Source organism: Phocoena phocoena, chromosome 3 (genome assembly GCF_963924675.1).
Source record: "Phocoena phocoena chromosome 3, mPhoPho1.1, whole genome shotgun sequence".
In the NCBI taxonomy this organism is placed as follows: domain Eukaryota; kingdom Metazoa; phylum Chordata; class Mammalia; order Artiodactyla; family Phocoenidae; genus Phocoena; species Phocoena phocoena.
In genome coordinates, this window is record NC_089221.1 from 161,064,579 (window position 1) to 161,088,684 (window position 24,106).

Below are 24,106 nucleotides of genomic sequence, written 5' to 3' on the forward strand. Positions count from 1 at the left end.
AGCCAACAAACCAGGTCCCTGTTCTAGCTCCACCCAGGAACCGGCTCCTACTTCCACAGTCTGCCCCTACCACCCCAGGACTCCACATAAACCCTCTGAACTGTAAGCGAGCAGGACCCCGTGGGGCCTTCATTCCTGAGTTGTTTTTACAGATGTGAAACGCCTCCCTCGCCAAACGGAAGATGTTAACTACTTGATGACCATGAGCATGTAGCCCCCAGGCCTAGTGTTGCCTAAGGATTGACCATGCTAACCCCTGTGACACCACCCTGTTACCTCACCATCAGCCAATCAGAATTGTGCACGAGCTGATCACAGACCCTGTGACCAACACCTCCCCCCACCGCCGCCGCCCACATACCCGGCCTTTAAAAATGTTTTGCTGAAACCCTTCGGGGAGTTCAGGGTTTTTCTGAACCCCGCGTTCACGAGCCTCCCGCCTCCTTGCATGGCCCTGCGATAAACCTTTCTCTGCTCCAAGCTCTGACGCTTCGGTTTGTTTGACCTCACTGTGCGTAGGGCACACGGACTTGTGCTAACAGAACCTCAGTTTCCTCATCTGTAAAGTGCGGCCATAACAGGAGCAGCCTCAGCAGGAGGGGCCGGTGAGGAGTTTTGAGTAAAATGCCTTGGCATCCAGTAGGCACTCAATGGATGTGTGGACGGCTGTGTGGCTCAGGGCAGAAGGAGAGGTGGGTAATGCAGAAACACGGCCATGGAGTGAGGAGCCCATTTTTTTTTTTTTTTTGCGGTACGCGGGCCTCTCACTGTCGCGGCCTCTCCCGCTGCGGAGCACAGGCTCCGGACGCGCAGGCCCAGCGGCCATGGCTCACGGCCCCAGCCGCTCCGCGGCATGCGGGATCCTCGCGGACCGGGGCACGAACCCGCGTCCCCCGCATCGGCAGGCGGACTCTCAACCACTGCGCCACCAGGGAAGCCCGAGGAGCCCATTTTGAGGAAAGATGATCGTGTCCATCTGGAACACGCTGAACCCAGAGGGCCCGGGGGTCGTCTGGGGAGAGGCCTCCGAAGGGGGTTGGACCCTGGAGCGAGCTTCAAGGAAACTCAGGCCACACTGATCTCCCCTCCATGTGGCCTGGGGAGCCAGAGCTTCCTGTTGGAAATCGGCTTGATTACAGGCTTCCAGTTGCCGGCTGTGACCTCTGGAAGGCAGCTGCGTGCTTTTCCTGTGGCTTCTTCAGCCGCAGCCTGACCACAGCCCAGATTCTGTTGCGTCAGCCATTTGCCGTGTTTGCAGTCAGCTGGGTCAGATGGTGCATGGGGCCAAGGCCAGGGGCCCAGGTCCCCAGTTGGACATCTCTCTGCCTAGAAGACCCCCATTAAAACCACTCAGCAGCCAGATTGACAAGGGATCAGTGATGATCTTGCTGAGGAGGCCCAGGGGGAGCTTGTGTGTCCCATGAGTAGGGTCCTCCGTTCCAGGCCAGGACTCCACGTGCAAAGACACGACCCTTGGCAAAGCTGTCTTATTGGAGCCCCGCTGTGCTGGCCTTAAGACTTCAGGGTCAGCTTGGGATCATGATTTCAGGTAGAGGCCAAGAGAGTGTGTGAGCAGCCCTGCCTCCCTATGGGACCCTAGGCAAGAGATTTCCTCATAGCCCCAGTTTCCATAGCTGTAAAATGGGGGTGATCATAATAGAACTTTTGGGTGCCCCCCCTTACATTCTGCAACCAAAGCAAGTGCCTTATTCACCTCACTCTAATCCCAGTGCTGCAAACAGAAAGTCTGTGGGTTTTCCCTCTAAAATTCCCAATGGAAATAGTTATGCCACCGTTCTGCTGATTTTAGCTTCGCTAGTTTTTAAAGAATCATTTTATTTTGGTTTGCAGAAATATAGCGAAGAGAGTACAGAAACATTCCATAGACCCCACACCCCATTCTCCCTACTTTGACCCTCTTACAGCTGTATGGTACCTTTGTTACAACTAATGGACAAATTCTGATTGATAACATTATTATTAACTGAAGTCCATGCATTACTCAGATCTCCTCAGTGTGTCGCTAATGTCGCTTTTCTGCCCCAGGATCCTCACGGGACATTTATGTCTCTGGGCTGAGACAGTTTTTCAGACTTGCTTGGTCTTGATGAACTTGACAGCTTGGAGTCAGGTGTTCCGTAGGAGGGCCCTCAGTTGGGATTTGTCTGGTGTTTTTCTCGTGGTTGGACTGGGCTTTGGAGAGAAGAACCACGGAGGGGAAGTGCCTTTTTCATTACACATGTGTCCAGGGCACGCGCCGTCAGTGTGACTTATCCCTGTGATGTCGACCTTGATCACCCGGCAGAGGTGGTGTGCCCTTTGGAAGGAAGTCACTATTTACAGCCCACACCTAAGGGATGGGGAGTCGTGCTCTACCTCCTTGAGGGCAGAACGTTTGTGTACATTGTTTGGGATTCTTCTGCCTGGGAGATTTGTCTCTTCTCCCTCATTTATTTATTTATTCAATAATTTATTTACATCTGTGTGGACTCATGGATATTGATTTTACACTTGACATTATTTTGTCACTCAAATTGTTCCAACTTTGGCTCTTTGTTACTTTTGACAAATTTAGTTCCACCAAAACATACTGGAACATTCCTCGTAGGCAAGTAGAAACCACAGGCTCATAAGGGGTTCAGTTAAGAGGAGGCCACCCTCATTCTCTGGGGCGGGCAGGGCAGAGACACTATTTTAGGAGCAGGGAGCACACACAAGGGAGATTTTTCTTTCCTTTTCTTTTTCTTTTTTTGGCTGTGCCTCATGGCTTGTGGGATATTAGTTCCCAGACCAGGGATGGAACCCAGGCCCTCAGCAGTGAAAGTGCAGAGTCCTAACCACTGGACTGCCAGGGAATTCCCATAGGAGATTTTTCTTTTTGTGGTTAATTATAAGAGAATAATGTAAGACATTAAAGAAACACATTTCGTAAAGGACCAAAAGCTCATCCATAATCCTTCCTTCACTTAACTGCTTTATTTCTGTTCATGAAACTACACATGTATTTCATTGCATTGACAGAACACCTTACTTTGGGACATTGAGGTGTTTTCAGTTATATATGGCCATGTGTGGGCGACAGAAGACATCGCCATGCTTATAGGAAGGCGCTGGCCCAGCGACGATTCCGCCCCCAGGGGACATTTGGCAATGGCTGGAGACAGTTTCGGTTGTCACAACTGGGGGAGGAAATGCGCTGGCATCTAGTGAGTGGGAACCAGGGCTGATGCTCAACATCCTATATAATACATAGGACGGTGACCCCACCACTACAGGGGATGCTGGGTCTCAACAGTGCCGAGGGTGAGAAGCATTGCCCTGGAGGGTCTTAGATGCAGCTTAGGAATCAGACTTGACCTCAAATTCCATCTTGGCTCTGGACCAGCTACTTCACCTTGCTGAGATTGTGCTTCCTTTTTTCTTTTCTTTTCTTTTTAAAAAAATATATGGTTATATAGAATGAGCTCGTCTTTTTTTAAAAAAATTATTTATTGGGCTTCCCTGGTGGCGCAGTGGTTGAGAGTCCGCCTGCCGATGCAGGGGACACGGGTTCGTGCCCCGGTCTGGGAAGATCCCACATGCCGCGGAGCGGCTGGGCCCGTGAGCCATGGCCGCTGAGCCTGCGCGTCCGGAGCCTGTCCTCCGCAACGGGAGAGGCCGCAACAGTGAGAGGCCCGCGTAACGCATAAAAAAAAAAAAAAAAAAAAAAAAAAATATGGTTATATGGAATGAGCTCGTCTTTTTTTAAAAAAATTATTTATTTATTTAGATGCGTTGGGTCTTCATTGCTGCGCACAGGCTTTCTCTAGTTGCGTCCAGTAGGGGCTACTCTTCCTTACTGGGGGAGGGCTTCTCATTGCCGTGGCTTCTGTTGCCGAGCACGGGCTCTAGGCGCATGGGCTTCAGTAGTTGTGGCACACGGGCTTCAGTAGTTGTGGCACAAGGGCTTAGTTGCTCCATGGCATGTGGGATCTTCTGGGACCAGGGATCGAACCTGTGTCCCCTGCACTGGCAGGCAGACTCTTAACCACTGCACCACCAGAGAAGTCCCAGATTGTGCTTTCTTATCGAATGGGTGTGATATCAGCTCCTTCCCAAGCTGTTATGATGATGAAATAAATCGATATATCAAAAGCGTTTAGATCAATACCTGGTGCCTTCTCACATCCCTGTGAGAGTTCATCCCTGTCACCATTTGATAAGTTTTGGATTCAATTGAATTCTTTTCTTAGATTGAGTTCCCAGAAATGGGGTTACTGTGTCCAAGGGGAGGCACGTCTCCCTGCCTCTTGGTCTCCCTAAAGAGGAATCCAGAATTTAATCTATTGCCTGCCCCTGAGTGGATTCTTGTCTCTCTGAGTATGTCATAGTCATTCTTGTTTTCCTTCCAGCTCCTCTCATGGTCCCTGTTCCAGCAGCTCCTCCCTCTCCTGTAAGACACAGAAGCTCCAGAGTGTCCTCCACCCACATTGGACATTCCCCTGGGTCCACAGTTCAATCAGCCCTCCTTTCTCAGTCCCAGGGCTGAGTGTGGGCATTCAAACCATGTTCCTTGTTGCAAGAGGTCACCAAAAGGATGTGACCACCGGTTGAACTGGGAGCTGGACCGGGGCAATTGGAGGCTCCATATCTCTTCCTTTATCCTTGGAATGTATATTCTGCCCACTTTTCTCATTTCAAGTCACTTCAAGACAAACTTTGAGAAAGTAATGCTCTTTTGAGACCATCTAGATGATATATCTGACTGTACCCCCATGAAGGCCTCTGTATAAACTTGTAAGATTCTGGTGGGTGGGTGTAGATATCTACTCATCTTGCAGCCACACGAGACAAGCCTCATAAGTAAGTTCCCTTGCTTATTAAACCTGCCACCTACCCATCTGGAGTGGTCTGCCTCTTTCTTCCATCTCTCCTTACCCTCTCTCTATAGGGGCCAGTTTCAGATGTCACTCAAGGAATTCCAGAGGTTGGGAACCAACAATTGGTGAGACAGCCAGGAGACTGCAAAAATGGGCCTTGGGGAAGAGGCATTGCAGGGGAAATTACAGGTTGGTCATCAACCTCTTTGTGGGGAAGAGTGGCCTGTATGTAGATGCTCATGGACCTCTGCATAAGTTCAAGGATGTCCTGAAAACACCAACTGGTCTGCTGTTCTCTTTGAGGAACTATGCAGAGTGCACTTCAGGAAAGAAGGGAGATTAATGGCTTCCACAGGGGGCTGGTCACTGATGCCCAGCTAGAGGCTGAAGTTTGAGTTAGAAATTGAGGGAAGAGCTGAGGTTAGAGAAGGATGTGAGGTTGTTCACTTCTCTCCTAACTTTGGGGCTGAGGGACAACGTGAGAGAGCTGGATGTTAAGTTGGAGAACCGAGTGTGCTGTTTTTCAAAGCTAGGAGGGTGCAAGCTGTCTCAGACTAAGGTCGGGACACTTGTGACAAAGCCGCTAAGAGGTAGGACCCCTGGGAAAGTGAGGAGAGTGAACGGGAAGCTGTTGTGGTGATTGATGGTGAAACAGACAAAGCAGTCTGTGCTGTCGGATCCCTAAGACCAAGGAAAGCAAAAGCACAGCAATGACAAACCCAGCCAGTGGGGCAGTCCCCAGTTCAGGAAACATTCATGATGAGAGAATATATGCCTGCTGAGATTATTGATATAGCGTCTGGGAAAATTAATAAACATTTAATTTAAAATGGAGTGGGGAGGCCTGAAAGACAAGCTCTCATACCTTACCCCTCAGTGCCAGTTCTGCAACAGAAAGAGATGGTACCTTTGCATCTCCAACAGGAAGAAGATTACTACTTTGCTACCCAACAGGAGGAAGGAAGGATTTCTCCTTGCCTGGCAACGGCCCAGCCAATGAGAGACTGTCACAACTCAGCCCAAGAAAAGCCACTACACTTCAAACTCCCAGTTTCCTCCAATGGATTCTTTGTTTATAACAGCCCTTCCCAACTCCCCCCCCCCACTTCTCGATAAAAGAACGTTTCTCCCCTATGTCTCCAGGCTTGCCTGTGGTTCTCCATAGATTGCATGTCCCAAATTGCAATTCTTTGCTGTTCCCAAATAAACCCATTTTGTTGGTAAAAGAACTGGTTGTTTTAGGTCAATATTACTTGGTATCTGAGAAGTGGGGTTCTGAGAAGACCCCCAGTGACTCTGAGGCTGGTGAGCAAACAGGTGTTGGTACCCACAGAGCCCACTGAACTCCCTGCTTCCTTGCCAACCCTTGAGTTTGAGGGTAAATTTTCTCCTGGATTCAAGCTCTGCTCTTTTTGCATTTTGAAAGTCTCCAGGCTTTATTTGGGAATCTGCTTATTGTATTTATTTATTATGTTAATTAATTAATTTATTTTTGAAGCCTTCATCCTTTCTGTTAAAGGCTTTGTCCTTTCTGGGAGTACTCATTTGGCACTTCAGCCTGACTTTTGAAACCAGGCTATATCTCCTGGAACTGTGCTAGTCCTCAGTCTAATTCCTTTTGGAACCTGGCTGTTCTTATTGGAACTGTGCTATTTACTCCCCAAGGGGGGCATCAAGCTATCAAGCTGGTTCTTTTTTTTTTTTTTTTTTTTTTGCAGTACGCGGGCCTCTCACTGCTGTGGCCTCTCCCGTTGCAGAGCACAGGCTCCGGACGCGCAGGCTCAGCGGCCATGGCTCACGGGCCCAGCCGCTCCGCGGCATGTGGGATCTTCCCGGACCGGGGCACGAACCCGTGTCCCCTGCATCGGCAGGCGGACTCTCAACCACTGCGCCACCAGGGAAGCCCCCAAGCTGGTTCTTTAAATGGGGTGAAAGTGAGGGCGGATCGGTGGGTTGGGCAGAGGCATACTTAAGTGGTCTGCGTACCACCTTGGCGGTGCTGTGTGCAGGAATCAGGCACAGTACCCTGCTTTCACTGGCACCACAGGAATAGCAGTTGGTTTGTGGTCTTTATGTATCTTATTGTTCATAACTGCCCCTACTGAGCATGCGTGTAGTTATTTTCAGTCCCTTACATTATAGTTTCTTTGTATTCTGTTGCTAGAGGAGACATTTGTCCAGGTGCAAGCCTTCCAGTAAAGGGTCCCAGGTCCCAGCCTGTCTCAAAACTTACCAACCTGGTTTTCCAGATCTATATCAGTTAGTCCACATGCTTGTTGGTGAGGGTCAAGACAAATATCGGATGAAACTAGACAAATGGGAACATCCTCTGAAAGAGATTTAGAAAAATAAACCCCTACCTTTTGGCAAGAAGCTAGAACATTTGCTGGAGACCTCCACTGATAAGTTACAGGAGCTTTTCCTACACCTATGGATTGGAACAAAATTTAGGGTTGCACACAAAAATCTGATGAACCTGTCCATGACTATTATTATCAACTTCAGATTGTTTTCAAAGAAAATTCTGGTCTTCCTTCAGATGCTGAATCCACTTGGGTAGCCTTTAACTCTGTGTTTACTAGTGCGCTGAACTGGGATCTTTCTCTTTTAGTTAAAAGGACCAGGGTCGAGGGGGAAACTATGTCCACTCCAGATTTAGTTCATTTGGCAAATCAGCTCGCTCACACCCTAGATGTGTCACCTAGAAGAAAGACCTGCAAAATTCTTAATTTTCAACTCTGAAAAATGAAGTTCTCTAAATGAAACCAAAACTTTCTAGTTTCTGCTATTATTGCAAAAAGCCAGGACGTTGGAAATGAGATTGTTACAAATTTAGGCTTTCAGACATCTTCAGTTTTCTAACCAGCCTTTCTAATTCCCAATGATGAGGCTCCGAGGAATTACATCGGCTCTTCCCAATACTCTGTCTTTATCTGCTCAGAGAAACAACTCTCCAGACTGGGAAGGAACCTCTCTCTGTCCTTACTGACACTGGAGCCACACTCTGGGTGTCCAATCCCACTGCTTTAGAGCAGCCCCTGCCTTGGAGAACCGAAACAGTTCAAACATCGGGGATCTCTGATGAACCTCAAGAGGTTCCTGTCTCTGAGCCTATTCCCTTTTGTTTAGGTCCCTTGAGGGATACCCACCCTTTTCTCCTTAGTTCCTCTGCCCGTATTTATCAGGCTGAAACTTCTTAGAAATGTATCATGCCAGAATTTCTTTCTCCCAAAATGGGGAAATAATACTTGAATTTGACAGTAGCAATCAAAATAACCAATCAGGTGAATTAAATAACCCTTCAACATCTTTTATTTGCCCCATCTCTGATGATACTGGAGCCGATTCTGGAAACCCTGATCATTTGTCCCTATTGATTCAGCTACCACCCCCCTTATGGGCAAAATCTCCATCTGGTGTTGGCAAAATCCACAGTGCATCTCTCATTGATATTCAAGTCGATCTCTCAAAACTTCTCCCCAGGGACTTCCCTGGTGGCACAGTGGTTAAGAATCCGCCTGCCAATGCAGCGGACACGGGTTCGATCCCTGGTCCGGGAAGATCCCACATGCCACGGAGCAACTAAGCCCATGCACCACAACTACTGAGCCTGTGCTCTAGAGCCCACAAGCTACAACTACTGAGCTCACGTGCCACAACTACTGAAGCCCTGGCGCCTAGACCCCGTGCTCTGCCACAAGAGAAGCCACCACAATGAGAAGCCTGCACACGGCGACGAAGAGTAGCCCTTGCTCGCCACAACTAGAGAAAGCCCGCAGGCAGCAACGAAGACACAGCACAGCTGAAAATAAATAAATAAATAAGTTTATTTAAAAAAAAAAAAAAAACCTCTCCCCAGAATTAATCAATACTCTATAAGTAAAGATGTGCTTCAAGTTATAAAGCTCATGACAGAAGATTACAAGGGTCAGCGGCCTCATTATTCCTTACACTAGTCCTTGTAACACTCTTATTTTACCTGTGAGAAAACTCAAGGGCTGAGGATGGAGGTTTGTCAAGGAGCTCCGAGCAATAGACAACATTGTTATCCCTTGTCACCCTGTTGTTTCTAACCTATCCACACTACTAACATTCGTTCACACTGAAAGCAAAAGTTTCACCATAATTGATCTATGCAGTGCATTCTTCAATATTCCAGTTGATAAGGCTAGCCAATATCTTTTTGCCCTCACCTGGGAAGGACAACAATACACCTCAACAGTAGTGCCCCAGGGTTTCACAGAGAGTCCCTCTTAACTTTTCATAAATATTTATTCATTCATTCATTCATTTATTCATTTATTTATTTATTTATTTGCCACACTGCACGGCATGCGGGATCATAGTTCCCAGAACAGGGATCGAACCCTTGCCCCCTGCAGTGGAAGCATGGAGTCCTAACCACTGGACCACGAGGGAAGTCCCTTAACTTTTCACAAAATCTTGAAAGCTGATTTGGATAATGCAAAATTTTCTTCAGACTCTACTTTTTTGCAATATATAGATGATTTGCTCCTATGCTTCTTTTCTCAATCCTTTTCATGGGAAGATAGCATCCACCTGTTAAAGCTTTTGGTCTTGGGAATTCCCTGGTGATCCAGTGTTTAGGACTCGGCAGTGGCCCAGGTTCAATCTCTGGCCAGGGAAATAAGATCTTGAGGCCAAAAAAAAAAAAAAAAAAAAAGAAAGAAAAGAAAAAAAAGAAAGAAAGAGAAAAAACAAACAAAACAAAACAACTTTTGGTCTTATAAATTCTCCAAAGAAAAATTGCATTTTGCTCAGATTTAAGGTTTGATGTTTACGGTACCTGATCTTGGAACGAGGACTACATTTGGATCCAAGTAGGCTTCACAGCATCCTGAACTTCCCAAAACCTAAAACTAAGCAGCAATTATGAGGTTTTCTTGGGCTAGCTGGCTACTGTTGAAATTGGATTCCAAATTTCTTTCTTATGGTCCAGCCCTTATATGCTTTAAAAACATATAAACAGCAAACTTGACCCCGTTATTTGGGGAGGTCAGGATGGCATAGCTTTTGGAGCCTTATAGAAAAACTTAATGAGACCACCTGCTCTTGGACATCCTAATTATCAGCTTCCCTTTTTCCTTTTTGTATTTGAGAAGGAAGGGAATGCTCTTGGAGGACTCATCCAAAAACATGGGGACCGTCATTGACCCATAGGGTATTATAGCAAGTATCTGGACCCTGTGTGCCACAGAATACCCACCACCTTTGCCTTAGAACCATTCCTCCTACTGGCCTTCTGGTTAAGGCCACCAAAGAAATAATTATGGAATCCCCCTTAACCATCTTTGCACCCCATGCAGTAGAACCTCTCCTCTCCACTTTTCAGTTGCTTACATCCTATGAAATCCTTCTGCTAACTGCTGTTCACGTAACTCACGTTGTTGTAACCTCAACCCTGCTATTTCTCTCCTCTCCTTCACTGACGCATTCCCTCATGACTATTTAACACTGACAGATCACCCTTTGACTCTCTGTAATAATTTACAGGAGACTCCTCTAACCAGTGTAGATAGTTCATGGTTTACTGATGGCTCCTAATTAAAGGATGACAATGGTAAACATCGTGCTGGGTATGTTATTACACCTCTTAAAATTGTTGAGCCAGCACCTTTATCTTTGGCTACTTCGACCTGACAAGCTGAATTATACACTCTCACTCAGACTTGTACTTAGGCAAAAGCAAAACTGTAAACATTTACACCAATATCCAGTATGCCTTTGGGGTAGCCCATGACTTTGGGATATTATAGAAACAGCAAGGTTTCCTTACCTCTAATGGGGAAAATATTAAAAATGGCTCTTATACCCAAAATCTATGAGATGTCATGCTCTTGCCAGCCGCTTTAACTACTATTAAGATCCCTGGGCATTCAAAGCTTGACTCCCTAGAGGCTAAAGGAAATCAACTCACTGATATTTTTGCCAAAAACTGCTCTCAAAGGAACCAATGGCCAGGGGCTTCCCTGGTGGCGCAGTGGATGGGAGTCCGCCTGCCGATGCAGGGGACACGGGTTCGTGCCCCGGTCTGGGAAGATCCCACATGCCGCGGAGCGGCTGAGCCCATGAGCCATGGCCGCTGAGCCTGTGCATCCGGAGCCTGTGCTCCGCAGCGGGAGAGGCCTCAACAGTGAGAGGCCCGCGTACCGCAAAAAAAAAAAAAAGGAACCAATGGCCAAACTTCTGTCATGGTCCAAAGGGATGCGCCCTAGATGATGATCTAGAAAAATTGACAAGAAATGCCCAACCATTGGCCCTAGAAAAGGAAAAGCAACGTTGAGAATCTAGTAACTGTTCATTTGATAAAAAGAGAGAGCTCTCGTTTGGGTTAAATAACAAATCCTGACTGGACTTGTACATCATCTGGTGACCTGAAGGTAAAGATATCCCAGAATTGAGGCAGACAACATCTGGTGAGGAAGCTTTCCCAAGATATTCAGGCTCAAAGGTTTAGAATTCACAGAAGCTTCTCTCTCTCTCTCTCTCTTTTTTTTTTTTACATCTTTATTGGAGTATAATTGCTTTACAATGGTGTGTTAGTTTCTGCTTTATAACAAAGTGAATCAGTTATACATATACATATATCCCCATACCCCCTCCCTCTTGCGTCTCCCTCCCACCCTCCCTATCCCACCCCTCTAGGTGGTCACAAAGCACCAAGCTGATCTCCCTGTGCTATGTGGCTGCTTCCCACTAGCTATCTACCTTACGTTTGGTAGTGTATATATGTCCATGCCTCTCTCTCGCTTAGAAGCCTCTCTCTTTCATCTGGACTATTAATTGACTCTGGATTCTTATCCAAATCCTTGGTCTCTGAATTTGCAAACTACAGGCTGTATTATTGATAAAACATTTAGTTCCAAATAGTTCTTTTGAGATAACAATATTGTTTTTTAAAAACAAGTCTTTGAAGTTTTGCTATTTTTGTGAAAAGTCCATCAATTATTGCTTCCTGTTTAATCCTGCACTGTCTTCCCAAACCACGTGTTTAATTTTCAGTTTTGAGTGTCCTCTTGCTGGTCTCACTACTCTAAGGTACAGACTTTAGATGGGAAACGCCTGAGCGGTCTCCCTCCTACTACCCCTTGTTACTCGAATGTGACCTCAGTAGGTTTCCAACCTGTGCATTTCTCCCTCCAGCTTGGGCCATGACACCCAGGAAAGTTTTCCTGGCGTGGAGGGACAAAAGGTCACTGAATCTGGAAAAAAAAAGAAGCCTGACTCTTGATCAACAATGTTTTCAGAGAAAGATTTTTGATCAAGAGGGGAAAATGTGAAAATTAACAAACAAAAACCTCACTTAAAATGGAGTCAAGAGGCCACAATGGGTTCGTGCTACCACTCCTTTCCAACTGCAGATTCAACAGGAAGAGATGGTATCTTTGCATTTCCGACAGGAGGAAGGTTACTACATTGCTACCCAGCAGGAGGAAGAAAGAATTTCTCCTCGCCCAGCAATTGTCCAGCCAATGAGACTGTCAAAACTCAGCCAAACTCTTAGAGGAAAACATAGGCAGAACACTCTATGACATAAATCACAGCAAGATCCTTTTTGACCCAGCTCCTAGAGAAATGGAAATAAAAACAAAAATAAACAAAGGGGACCTAATGAAACTTCAAAGCTTTTGCACAGCAAAGGAAACCATAAACAAGACCAAAAGACAGCCCTCAGAATGGGAGAAAATATTTGCAAATGAAGCAACTGACAAAGGATTAATCTCCAAAATTTACAAGCAGCTCATGCAGCTCAATATCAAAAAAACAAACAACCCAATCCAAAAATGGGCAGAAGACCTAAACAGACATTTCTCCAAAGAAGATGTACAGATGGCCAAGAAACACATGAAAGGATGCTCAACATCACTAATCATTAGAGAAATGCAAATCAAAACTACAATGAGGTATCACCTCACACTGGTCAGAATGGCCATCATCAAAGAATCTACAAACAATAAATGCTGGAGAGGGTGTGGAGAAAAGGGAACCCTCTTGCACTGCTGGTGGGAATGTAAATTGAAACAGCCACTATGGAGAACAGTATGGAGGTTCCTTAAAAAACTACAAATAGAACTACCATATGACCCAGCAATCCCACTACTGGGCATATACCCTGAGAAAACTATAATTCAAAAAGAGTCATGTACCAAAATGTTCATTGCAGCTCTATTTACAATAGCCCGGAGATGGAAACAACCTAAGTGCCCATCATCGGATGAATGGATAAAGAAGATGTGGCCCATATATACAATGGAATATTACTCAGCCATAAAAAGAAACGAAATTGAGCTATTTGTAATGAGGTGGATAGACCTAGAGTCTGTCATACAGAGTGAAGTAAGTCAGAAAGAAAAAGACAAATACCGTATGCTAACACATATATATGGAATTCAAGAAAAAAAAAGGTCACGAAGAACCTAGGGGTAAGACAAGAATAAAGACACAGACCTACTGGAGAACGGACTTGAGGATATTGGTGGGGGGAAGGGTGAGCTGTGACAGGGCGAGAGAGAGTCATGGACATATACACACTAACAAACGTAAGGTAGATAGCTAGTGGGAAGCAGCCGCATGGCACAGGGATATCGGCTCGGTGCTTTGTGACTGCCTGGAGGGGTGGGATAGGGAGGGTGGGAGGGAGGGAGACGCAAGAGGGAAGAGATATGGCAACATATGTTTATGTATAACTGATTCACTTTGTTATAAAGCAGAAACTAACACACCATTGTAAAGCAATTATACCCCAATAAAGATGTTAAAAAAAAAACAAAAAAAACCTCAGCCAATGAAAAGCCACTACACTTCAAACTCCCAGTTTCCTCTGACTCTTTGTTTATAGCAGCCCTTGCCAACTTCCTCTTCTATAAAAGAATATTCTTCTCCTTTGTTTTCCAGACTTACCCGTGGTTCACCATAGATTGCATGTCTCAAACTGCAATTCTTTGCTGTTGCCAAATAAACACATTTTATTGGTAAAATAATTGGCTGTTTTATTGTTTTAGGTCAACACAGCCAAATTCCAGCAACAGGCCAAGGAAAGTATCCAGACGTGGTTAGTGCGGCTTTCGGATACCTGGGGTCGTGGCATTTTTCTGACTGGCCAGGAGGCAGAGAAAATGAGTAATATTACCACCCACCCTGCCCTCTAGCAGCACCTGCATGTACTTGGGGGTTCAAATGACTCATTCCCTTATAGATTATTCCAGCCTGCAGGGCCCAGTGAGGGAGATGTCCCTGGGCATGTGGGACCCTGAAAATCTACAGAGGAGGTAGAACAAGTTCTTAGGGAGCTGGGAATAAGGGAGGCCATCTATGCTCTTGTCTTTGAGGGTCCTAATTGGGCCACATTCACTGCAGAAATGAAAGCCAAGATACTCCAGTCTGCCCCCAACACCTGGTAGGGACTGGTATGGGATGTTGATATCCATGCTGAGCTAAGTCATGGGAATGGGTATGGGTCCCCGAGACAGAGGGGGAACTAGAGAAGACAAAAAGCTATCCCAGTTGGCTGTAAAGGGTTCAGTAAAAGTAACCCAGGAGCAAATGTGGTTTAACCTCATTGCTGCCAGGACCTCACCTGAAAAGGAAGACGAGCAACCCAATTAGTCAACCTGTGGAAAGCCTTAAGACTGGAATAGTTCAGACCTGCCCTGACTATCCCTAGTGCCCTGCTAGCTCTCACAGAAGCCTCAGGGATACAGTCCTATTCGGGATGGGTGCCTCCCATGCCTAAGGTTTAAGATGCAGGGCAAAATCACCTCCAGGTGAAGCCTATTGAGAGCAATTGGAGGCTCCAAGTTGAAGTGACTATTCACTAGTCCCTTTGAAATAAATAAAAGGTGATGGCTCTGGTTGACACTGGAGCCAAATGTACTCCACTACATAGCCGCACTCAGAAGTTTTCAGGCCCCCTTGGTGCCACTGATGATTATGGAGGGCAATGCCTTTGGTTAGGAAGGTCCCTTTGACATTGTAAATTGGGTGTTCTCCCCACCGAGAATACGAGGTTTTTCTCTCTCCAATACCAGAGAACATATTGGGTATTGACATCCTACAAGTTCAGTCTACAGACCTCTACCTGTGACTTCCACATTGAGGTTAGAGTAATCAAACTAATGCTGAGGGGAGATGCCAGCTGGGAACCAGTAAGTCTACCGGCCCCCTCACATAGTGGTTACTGGGCTTCCCTGGTGGCGCAGTGGTTGAGAGTCCGCCTGCCGACGCAGGGGACACGGGTTCGTGTCCCGGTCCGGGAGGATCCCACATGCCGTGGAGCGGCTGGGCCCGTGAGCCACGGCCGCTGAGCCTGCGCGTCCAGAGCCTGCGCTCAGCAATGGGAGAGGCCACAACAGTGAGAGGCCCGTGTACCACAAAAAAAAAAAAAAAATAGTGGTTACTGTCAAATGATGTAAATTGCCCGGGAGGCATAATGAGATAGGAGAAACTATCCCCAAACTACCCCAAGTGGGTATTGTACACCCTGCCCATAGTGCTTCCAACAGACAGGTAATGGCTTGTAAAAAAAGTCAGATGGGTCGTGGTGGGTGACCCTGGGCTATCGAGAATTGAACACAGGGGTGGTCCCCCATCCATGCGGTTGTGCCCCAAATTGCCATCATCTTAGATACCGTGGCCATAGTCCTAGGAGTGTACCATGCTGTGCTGGACTTAGCAAATGCTTTTTTTTCAATCTACCCCTGGCCACTGAGTCACAAGATCAATTTGCTTCCAAGTGGGAGGGGCAACAATGGACTTTTCAAGCACTTCCCCAAGGCTACCTGCACAGCCCCACCATATGTCATGGGATGGGAGCCCCAGACCTGTCCCTGTTCTCCTTCCCCACATCACTAAAATGAGCCCATTACATTGATAATATAATGTTGACAGGTAAAGACTTGCGTCTGCCGTAGGACACACTGCAGATTTTGCTGGAACATCTGTGAGGGAGACGATGGTGTGGATGAACCCACAGGAAACTCAAGTCCCAGGCACCACCGTAAAGCTTCTGGGAGTCATTTGGTTGGGTGAGAAGTACATTGTCCCAGAAGCCGTGATTGATAAGGGGCAACCCCTAAGAATCTGAAAGAGGTGCAAGCTTTCATAGGGGTTTGGGGGTTTTGGAGGACTTTTATTCCCCACCTGATGCAACGCCTCCATCCTTTTTAGAAAAATTTTATTGAAGTATAGTTGATTTACAATGTTGTGTTAATTTCTGCTGTACCCAAAGTGACTCAGTTATACATATATCTATATATTCTTTTTCATGTTCTTTTCCATTATGGTTTATCACTGGATATTGAATATAGTTCCCTGTGCTAGACAGTAGGACCTTGTTGTTACCCTTCCTATATATAGTGGTGTCTCCATCCTTTATACCAGCTTTAAAGTAAAGAAAGGGCATGTGGGGATTAGAGCAACAAGCTGCCGTTGAGAAGGCAAAAAAATACTAGTGAAGCAGTTGAAAGCTCTGGGCATATCTCCCAAGCAGGGCTACCATTTGGGTTTGAGTTAGATAGGACCTCTCGCGAAAACCAGCATGTCATGGTAATAACATCCCTTCTTATCAAGGGGTGTATTGACAATATGCTCCATTGACCCACCTCTGCCATGGCTCAGACTCCCACGTTGACTGAGTGACAGCGTTTTGCGCAGCGGAAGAGCACCCGGTCGGCCAGCCCACTCTCTCTAGAAATGCGAGCGATCCCAGGCTTTGTAGAGTATGTAGATCCTCCAAACACCCGCTGCTCCCACCGCCTCTATTCCTGTGTAGCCCCTGCAACCTGTAGAGAGGAAGTCGGGGGAATTCCTGCTGATGCCTGCTTCACCTACGGGTGTAGTCGGGCAACCGGTGACAGGGACGGTAGTGGCTATTCAGCCCAACACTGACACCATCTGGATGTCAAACGAACTGCAGCAGCCAGCGGGCTGAATTCAGAGCGATTTGGCTGGGGATCACTCAGGAGCCCAGGCTGTTTGCTAACCTTTGCACTGATAGTTGGACTGTTCTGAAGAGATTAACCCTATGGCTCGGACAACGGGAAGCCAAGGGGTAGATGATCGTGAATAAATCCTTCTGGGGTGAGGATATGTGGAGAGACATTTGGGTTCGCTTCCAACAGCCTGAGGCAGCCCTCACTGTTTTCCATGTCCCTGGTTCTTAAGGCGCTGACGCCCCCTGGCAAATGGGGAGCTGATGCTCTAGCCCAGTATGAGCCCTAGTGGACCCCTCAGTAGATACAGCAGATTGGCCGCATAGGAACTGCAGCCACTGCAGTCCCTGACTGGGATGGCATATTGCCAAGGATGCTGGATTGCCCTTGAAATAAAGTGACTCGGTTAACGCCATAACAGTATGTGTGTTCTAAACAACACCCCAGGCAGCTGCCAAAGGACTCTGGCGCCATCCACTGGAGTTCCCAACCAGTGAGGGATTGGCAAATTGATTATATTGGCCCCCTCCCTCCAAGCGAGGGTTCTAAATGTCTTGGTTTACGTGGACACGGCATCTAGCCTAACCCAAGCTTTCCCCTGTGGCTGCCCAAACCAGGTTGCCACCATTAGGGGATTAGAGAAGCGGAGTACAGATACCCTCTTCGAAAAGACAGTGACCGGGGATTACATTTTAAGGGTCACGTTGTGCAAGATTAGGCAAAAGCACATAACGAGGAACCGAAGTTCCGTTTCCCCTAAAAGCCACAGGCAGCAGGGTTGGTAGGAAAGAAGGATGGGACTTTAAAGCAGCAGATTAAATGACTAACAGGTAAAACCACCTTGGCCGATTCGACTAAAGTACTATCCCAGGCTTTAAGACATTTAAATGATTGACCAATAGGGCCTGTTGCCTCGTATGCCAGACTGGGGAACCCTGCCAAGACACCCAACACTGTAAAGTTACGGAAGTGACGGGAGACAGCCACTGGCTCGACTCTCATCATGGTGGATCACCACGCTGTGCGGCTGAGATCACCAAGCCCCATCACACCTGAGGCAGACGTTGTCTACTGGACTTTGCCGTGGGGTGTCCCAAAGGGGTGGGTGAGTTAGTTCACATCCCCAGGTGAGGAGGAATCCTATTGTCCTGCTACAAGCTGCGCCCATGGAAATGCACTGCCCCTGGAATGGAACACGTACTACTGAGAGGGCAACAAGGTGGTGGTCCTGGTCTGACATATCCCACCCCCAGTCCATCTCACACCTGACAGCGCTGCCTCTGCTGTCCAACATATATGCTATGTACAACCAGGTCAAGTTCCTAAAGCTGCAGCCACGTTAACATCTAAGGATCAGGCCATAGGTGTAATTCTTCTAGAAGGGAAGACCTCCCAGTACCAGTTCCTACTAAATCATCTGTTTTTCGTTTGCTTGTTTGTTTGTTTTTTGCAGTACGCGGGCCTCTCACTGTTGTGGCCTCTCCCGTTGCGGAGCACAGGCTCCGGATGTGCAGGCTCAGCGGCCATGGCTCATGGGCCCAGCCGCTCCGCGGCACGTGGGATCCTCCCGGACCGGGGCACAAACCCGTGTCCCCTGCATCGGCAGGCGGACTCTCAACCACTGCGCCACCAGGGAAGCCCCTAATCTGTCTTTTTGACCTTAGACTTCTGCTGTTCCTATGGTGTTCGGTCACAGGATGGGGACATGATGGAAATACCTTCCTACAGTGGGCCCACAAATACGCCCAGCAATCAATCCAGCTGTTGGGTATGTGGGCAGCTGCTTCTCTCTAGTTCATTGGGATCGTCGTGGTGGGTACCAACACTCCAGTAACGGAATAAGAAGGCACTAAAGCAGTATGTGACATTACAGAAAAAAACAAATTAGGATGAATGCTCTTAATTCATCTGATATTACCAATATTGCCTGGGGCACAAACCGTCAGTAACACTGGACATGGGTATTCTTTTTCTGTCAATCAATCAACACAGGCAGCCCAGCCAGCTGCTGACCAGAAAGGTCCTAAAAGCATGGGTGGCCACGCTCAGATTTGGAATGGATTCATGTGGCTTACCCCGGGTTAGGGATATTTGAGCACCTAGGCACCCCTATGTTGGGAACAGAAAAAACACTTTCAACAGAACCAACCCAGTTGTACCAGGAATATGGGGAGGATACCATTGGAACTGTGCAGGTATTCTGTCATATTAAAGAACAGCAACTGGTCTGGCACTGACTGGTCACGTCGCCCACATATGTATTGGGTAACACTAAACAGGACCCAATGATGTGTGGGAAAAGTCTTTGGCTGTGGCTTCCACCTGGATGGTTGGGCTGCTACACCCTGGGTATGGGGAGAATCCACCCTACAGTAACAAAAGTTGCCATCTTCCCTCCCCTCATCTGCTATCTCCCAGGCGGGCAAGTTCTGTTTTCCACTGGTGCGATCATTTGGCCACTGTCTTTATTCCCTCTATTGGCCTGGAGGACGTTATAGCACACATAGAAGCCCTTAGTCAATACACCCGGCAATCCTTAAATGAGAAGAGCTGTCCTCCAAAATAAGATGGCCTTGGACATCACTACTGCCTTGCAAGGAGGCACCTGGGCCATTATCCAAGCAGAATGTTGTGTGTTCATACCCGATGAGTCTGCTAATGTAGCATCTTTATTAAAGCACATGAGGACACAGTGAATGCCCTGAGTGACCCCCAGCCTCAGGGACTCAATAAACCAGTGGTTCAGATCATGGTGATTTCGAACACACACAGCGGTGAGCGGTTGCTGGCGGTGAGCAACAGCTTGAAGTGAGATCTTAGTTCCCTGACCAAGGATCGACCCCTGGTCTTGGTGGTGAGAGTGCCAAGTCCTAGCCACTAGACCACGAGGGACTGTGGCTAGAGTCTGGGCCCCAGTCTTTGTCTGCCTTTAAAAGAGAACATTCTGACAAGGAGACAGAAGGTAGAAAGGAAAGTAAAGCATCTATTAGAAAAGCAGAGTACAGACGGACGGGTGAACGCAGCAAGAGAGTCGAGTCGTGCCTTTGGGAAGTTTCAATCCTTTATAAGGGGGCAGTCTTCTGGGTCTTTGTTTCCCCTCTGGCCAATCATCTTGCTTTGGGCCCATGGCTGATTTGCCTCAGGACCCTCCGTAGGTGCACACAGCCCTCATACAAGATGGATTCTAACACAAGGGCCTCTGGCGGGGTGGGGGCGGGGAATTGACATGACTTATTATGGTCTGGTGTCCCTTGGCCGCCCCTCTTTAAAAAAAGTTATTTATTTATTTATTTTGGCCGCACTAGGTCTTAGATGCGGCAGGGGGGATATTTGTTGAGGCACACGGGATCTTTAGTTGCGGCATGCGGACTTCTTCGTTGCGGCATGTGGACTTCTTAGTTGCGGCATGCGAACTCTTAGTTGTGGCATGCATGCGGGATGTAGTTCCCTGACCAGGGATTGAACCCGGGCCCCCTGCAGTGGGAGTGTGGAGTTTTACCCACTGGACCACCAGGGAGGTCCCTGTCCCCTGCCTTTTGATGCCCCGAGGAGCCTTTTAACGCATGTGCAGTGTCTTTCTTGCCCCAAGGATGGGAAATATGTGACCTCTTGATCGACTTTTTTAAAAGATTTATTATCTTTTAATTTATTTCTGGCTGCGTTGGGTCTTAGTTGCGGCATGCAGGATCTTCGTTGAGGCATGTGGGATCTTTTGTTGCGGTGTGCGGGCTTATTTCTCGTGCACGTGGGCTCTGTAGTTTGCGGCACGTGGTCTCTCCAGTTGAGGTGCGCGAGCGCGGTAGTTGTGTTGTGTGGGTTTCATTGCCCTGCGACCTGTGGGATCTTAGTTCCCCGACAAGGGATTGAACCCACGTCCCCTGTATTGGAAGACAGATTCTTTACCACTGGACCACCAGGGAAGTGGCCAAGTTCTTTTTCTTTATTTTTCTGCTTGGTGTTTTATTTATTTATTTATATTTTGGGGGCTTGCATTGGGTCTTTGTTGTCGCGCGCAAGCTTTTGTCTACTTGCGGCGAGCGGGGGCTACTCTCTGTTGCGGTGCGCAGGCTTCTCATTGTGGTGGCTTGTTGCAGAGCACGGGGCTCTAGGCGCGTGGGCTTCAGTAGTTGCGGCATGCGGGCTCAGTAGTTGTGGCTCACGAGCTCTAGAACGCAGGCTCGGTAGCTGTGGCACACGGGCTTAGTTGCTCCACAGGATGTGGGATCTTCCCAGACCAGGGCTCGAACCCGCGTCCCCTGCATTTGTAGGCGGATTCTTAACCACTGCGCCACCAGGGAAGCCCCTTAGCAAAGAAAATCCAGGCTGCACACTGCCCTGGGGTCATAAGGCATTTTTAGCTTCACTGTGCTGAACGTGAGAAAGAATCCTAAAAATCCACTGGCACAGCAGCTGCCATGGAATCTATAGAAATACAGGAACAGAAAGTCCAGGACGCTGAGGAGATCCTCTGTGGGGTGAGATGCATATGCCAGGAGCACCACACTGAATAGATAGTTTAAGTACTGCTGGTCAATGTCACTTAACGCGTTGGGTTTCTGGGATTTCTGTAGTATCTTATAAGCCCCTATGCAGCATAAGTGAATTACAGCCCAGAAATAAGCATCTGGATCAAACTGGGAGTCACTGAAGAGCAGGCACCCTGCGCCAGCCAGGAGGAAGGGGGCACTACAGATCTTTGCAGGAGATGTTTTCTCTTTCTGAAAACACTTCTGGTGCCCACAGATGATAACTTCGGCTACATTATGCAAAATGAGAAACATAGGAATGGCCAGTCTGGACAGTGCCCTGGAACCAGCATAGGTGATACCCACAAACAGCACTAAAGCAGGAAGCCATGTGAAAACATCAGATCTTGAACTGCTGTTGATCTCTGCCCAGCCCAGTTTCCATGACACATGAAGCAAAAGTCCACCAATTAAAGCCTGCCACCCTTGGAATAATGTAGGGTAGGTAAATTTCAAGACAGACAGGACATACTTGTTCGTGAGGTAAGAAGCCAGGTAGCAGGTACGAAACGTGAGGCCGACCAGGAACCTCCTCACGCACATCTGTCAATTTGCGCGGCTTCCCCGGGGAACCCGCGGGAGTCCCAGGGCCTCCGCACAAGCCGGGCCACCCAGTGGCCAACCTCTTGATCTTTTACTTAAACAGGGTATAGCCTCTCTCTGTCCCTGCCATAACTGTTATCTTAAAGTGCCCACAGGAGACAAAATCCAACTATTTACCCTTATTTCCATCTCAAAGTGCAAAAGGGAGGCCAGTTGTAAATATCTAGCCTGGAGCCCACCTGCCTCTTGCCTCAGGAAATGTAAACAGAAGGCTAGTTGTAAATGTCCAGCCTGGAGCCCATCTATCTCCTGCCTCAATGGGGCTCTTGGTGGGAAAAATTGTTACTTGTTTTGGGCATCCTTATCTTAATCTGTGTTTCCTCTCCCACATACCTATGCTGCCTCTGTGCTATCTGCCTCCAGAGCAGCCACACAGCCCACTAAGAGCCACCTCCAATGCTAATGCAATCCCTGGCTGACTACTCAGTGCATACTGTGGAAGAGGGGGCCACGTGAAATTGTAAGAGCTGGTCATGAGGGGCGGAGTGTTGGAGTGTAACCAAGAGTGGGGTCTGGCTGCTCACTGCTCAAAAGCCAATAAAGAGACAAGGTTGGTGGAAAGGAAAGTTTGCTTTATTTTGGAGGCCGGCAACGGGGGGGGGGGGGGGGGGGTGCGGGGCGGGGAGGATGGACTCCTGTCCAAAGGCCAACTCCCTTTGAGGTCCCTGCATGTAGGGACTCCACGCAGAAACAGCACAGTCAGCTCTCACGGTCATCGTGAAATCGGTCATCGCTGGTCTGACCAGCGTCATCTTGATTGTTTTAAGTATAGTTAATCTTCAGTTCCAGGGTTTGCTCCCATTTCTTTGAGGCCGGTTCTTGGAATTGCGTAAATTGGAGCAGCTTAGGTCCTGGCTGCATTCTGGTCATCACGTAGTGAACTTCTTCCACCTGGTAGGGGGGTTCGGTATCTACAGGATAGCTCACAGGATATGGCTCAGAATATTATCTATAGCCCTTGAGAAGGAACTAAAAGTCCTTGACTATGCTTAATGACTAAACTATTATTATTTAGTCTTGCTAGACTGTTTTCCTTTGTTTCTACATTTTCTCATTTTTCTGATTAAATTTATTCTTCGACTAAAGTTTTCCACAAACAAAAGGCAGGCTGAGGACATGGGGAAGGACCGACTACAGCGTCCTGCTCCGTTTCAGGAGGAGGTCATTGAGAGGACGTGGCTACCAGTTGACCCTCGAGGTGGACCCAGGGAACCAGAGGGCACTCACCCCCTCTCCATCCTTGGAATGTATGTTCCACCCACTGTTCTCACAAAGGGAGCCATTTTCAAGGATGCAGCCTTGAGAGAGTAAAGTGTTGTTGAGACAATCTGAACGGTATATGCGACTGAATCCTGTTAAGATCTTTATATAAACTTTTAAGATTCTGGTAAGCAGTGTTGCTGCAGGAGAGAAAGTGGGGTGTGAGAGGATGGTCACATCCCAGGTCTTAGGTGAGTCCCTGGGACGGCCACCAAGTGTGGGTTCTTGGCTTTGCACAGGAAAGAATTCAAGAGCGAGCCATAGTAAAGTGAAAGAAGGTTTATTCAGGGAGATACACATGCCATAGACAGCGTGTGGGCCATCTCAGAAGGCAAGAGGCCCCAGGATATGGGGTTGTCAGTTTTTATAGGGGTGGGTAATTTCATAGGCTAATGAGTGCGAAGATTATTCCAACTATTTTGGGGAAGGGGAGGGGATTTCCAGGAATTGGGCACCGCCAACTTTTTGGCCTTTTACGGTAGGCCTCAGAACTGTCAGGGCGCCTGTGGGTGTGACATTTAGCTTACTGATGTATTACAATTAGTGTATACTGAGGCTCAAGGTCTAGTGGAAGTCGACTCCTCCGCCATCTTGGACCTAGTTGGTTCTAACTGAGGTAGGAGATAGATGGGCCCCTGGGTTGGACAGCTGGTGTTTGTCAAGTGGAGTAAAATTGAAGCTTTGTTCTCACCCAGACACTCCAAGGACAAAGCTGGTGGCAGAAGCTGAGCTCTGCTGAAGTAAAAAGATAAGATGACAACTCCTGAGGTTAAGGAAAACTTCCCTGTCTGCACATGCTCAGGAAGGCTCCTTGGGGGTCAAAAAGGGAGGGGGCACCACCCCATAAGTGTGGACATGCACCCACAGGCCTTTGCGGTGAGATCCATCTTAGCAAAAAGTTGTGCAC

At 47.7% G+C, this 24,106-nt stretch overlaps 1 protein-coding gene across 1 annotated transcript; it reads right to left on the bottom strand.

The window, feature by feature from the left end:
* Positions 1-21,086: 21,086 nt before the first annotated feature.
* On the bottom strand, positions 21,087-21,879 carry LOC136120372 (UDP-N-acetylglucosamine transporter TMEM241-like). Its single transcript, XM_065873786.1, is given in 2 exon segments — positions 21,087-21,158; positions 21,160-21,879. Coding segments are annotated over 2 exon segments (792 nt in total).
* Positions 21,880-24,106: the final 2,227 nt, after the last annotated feature.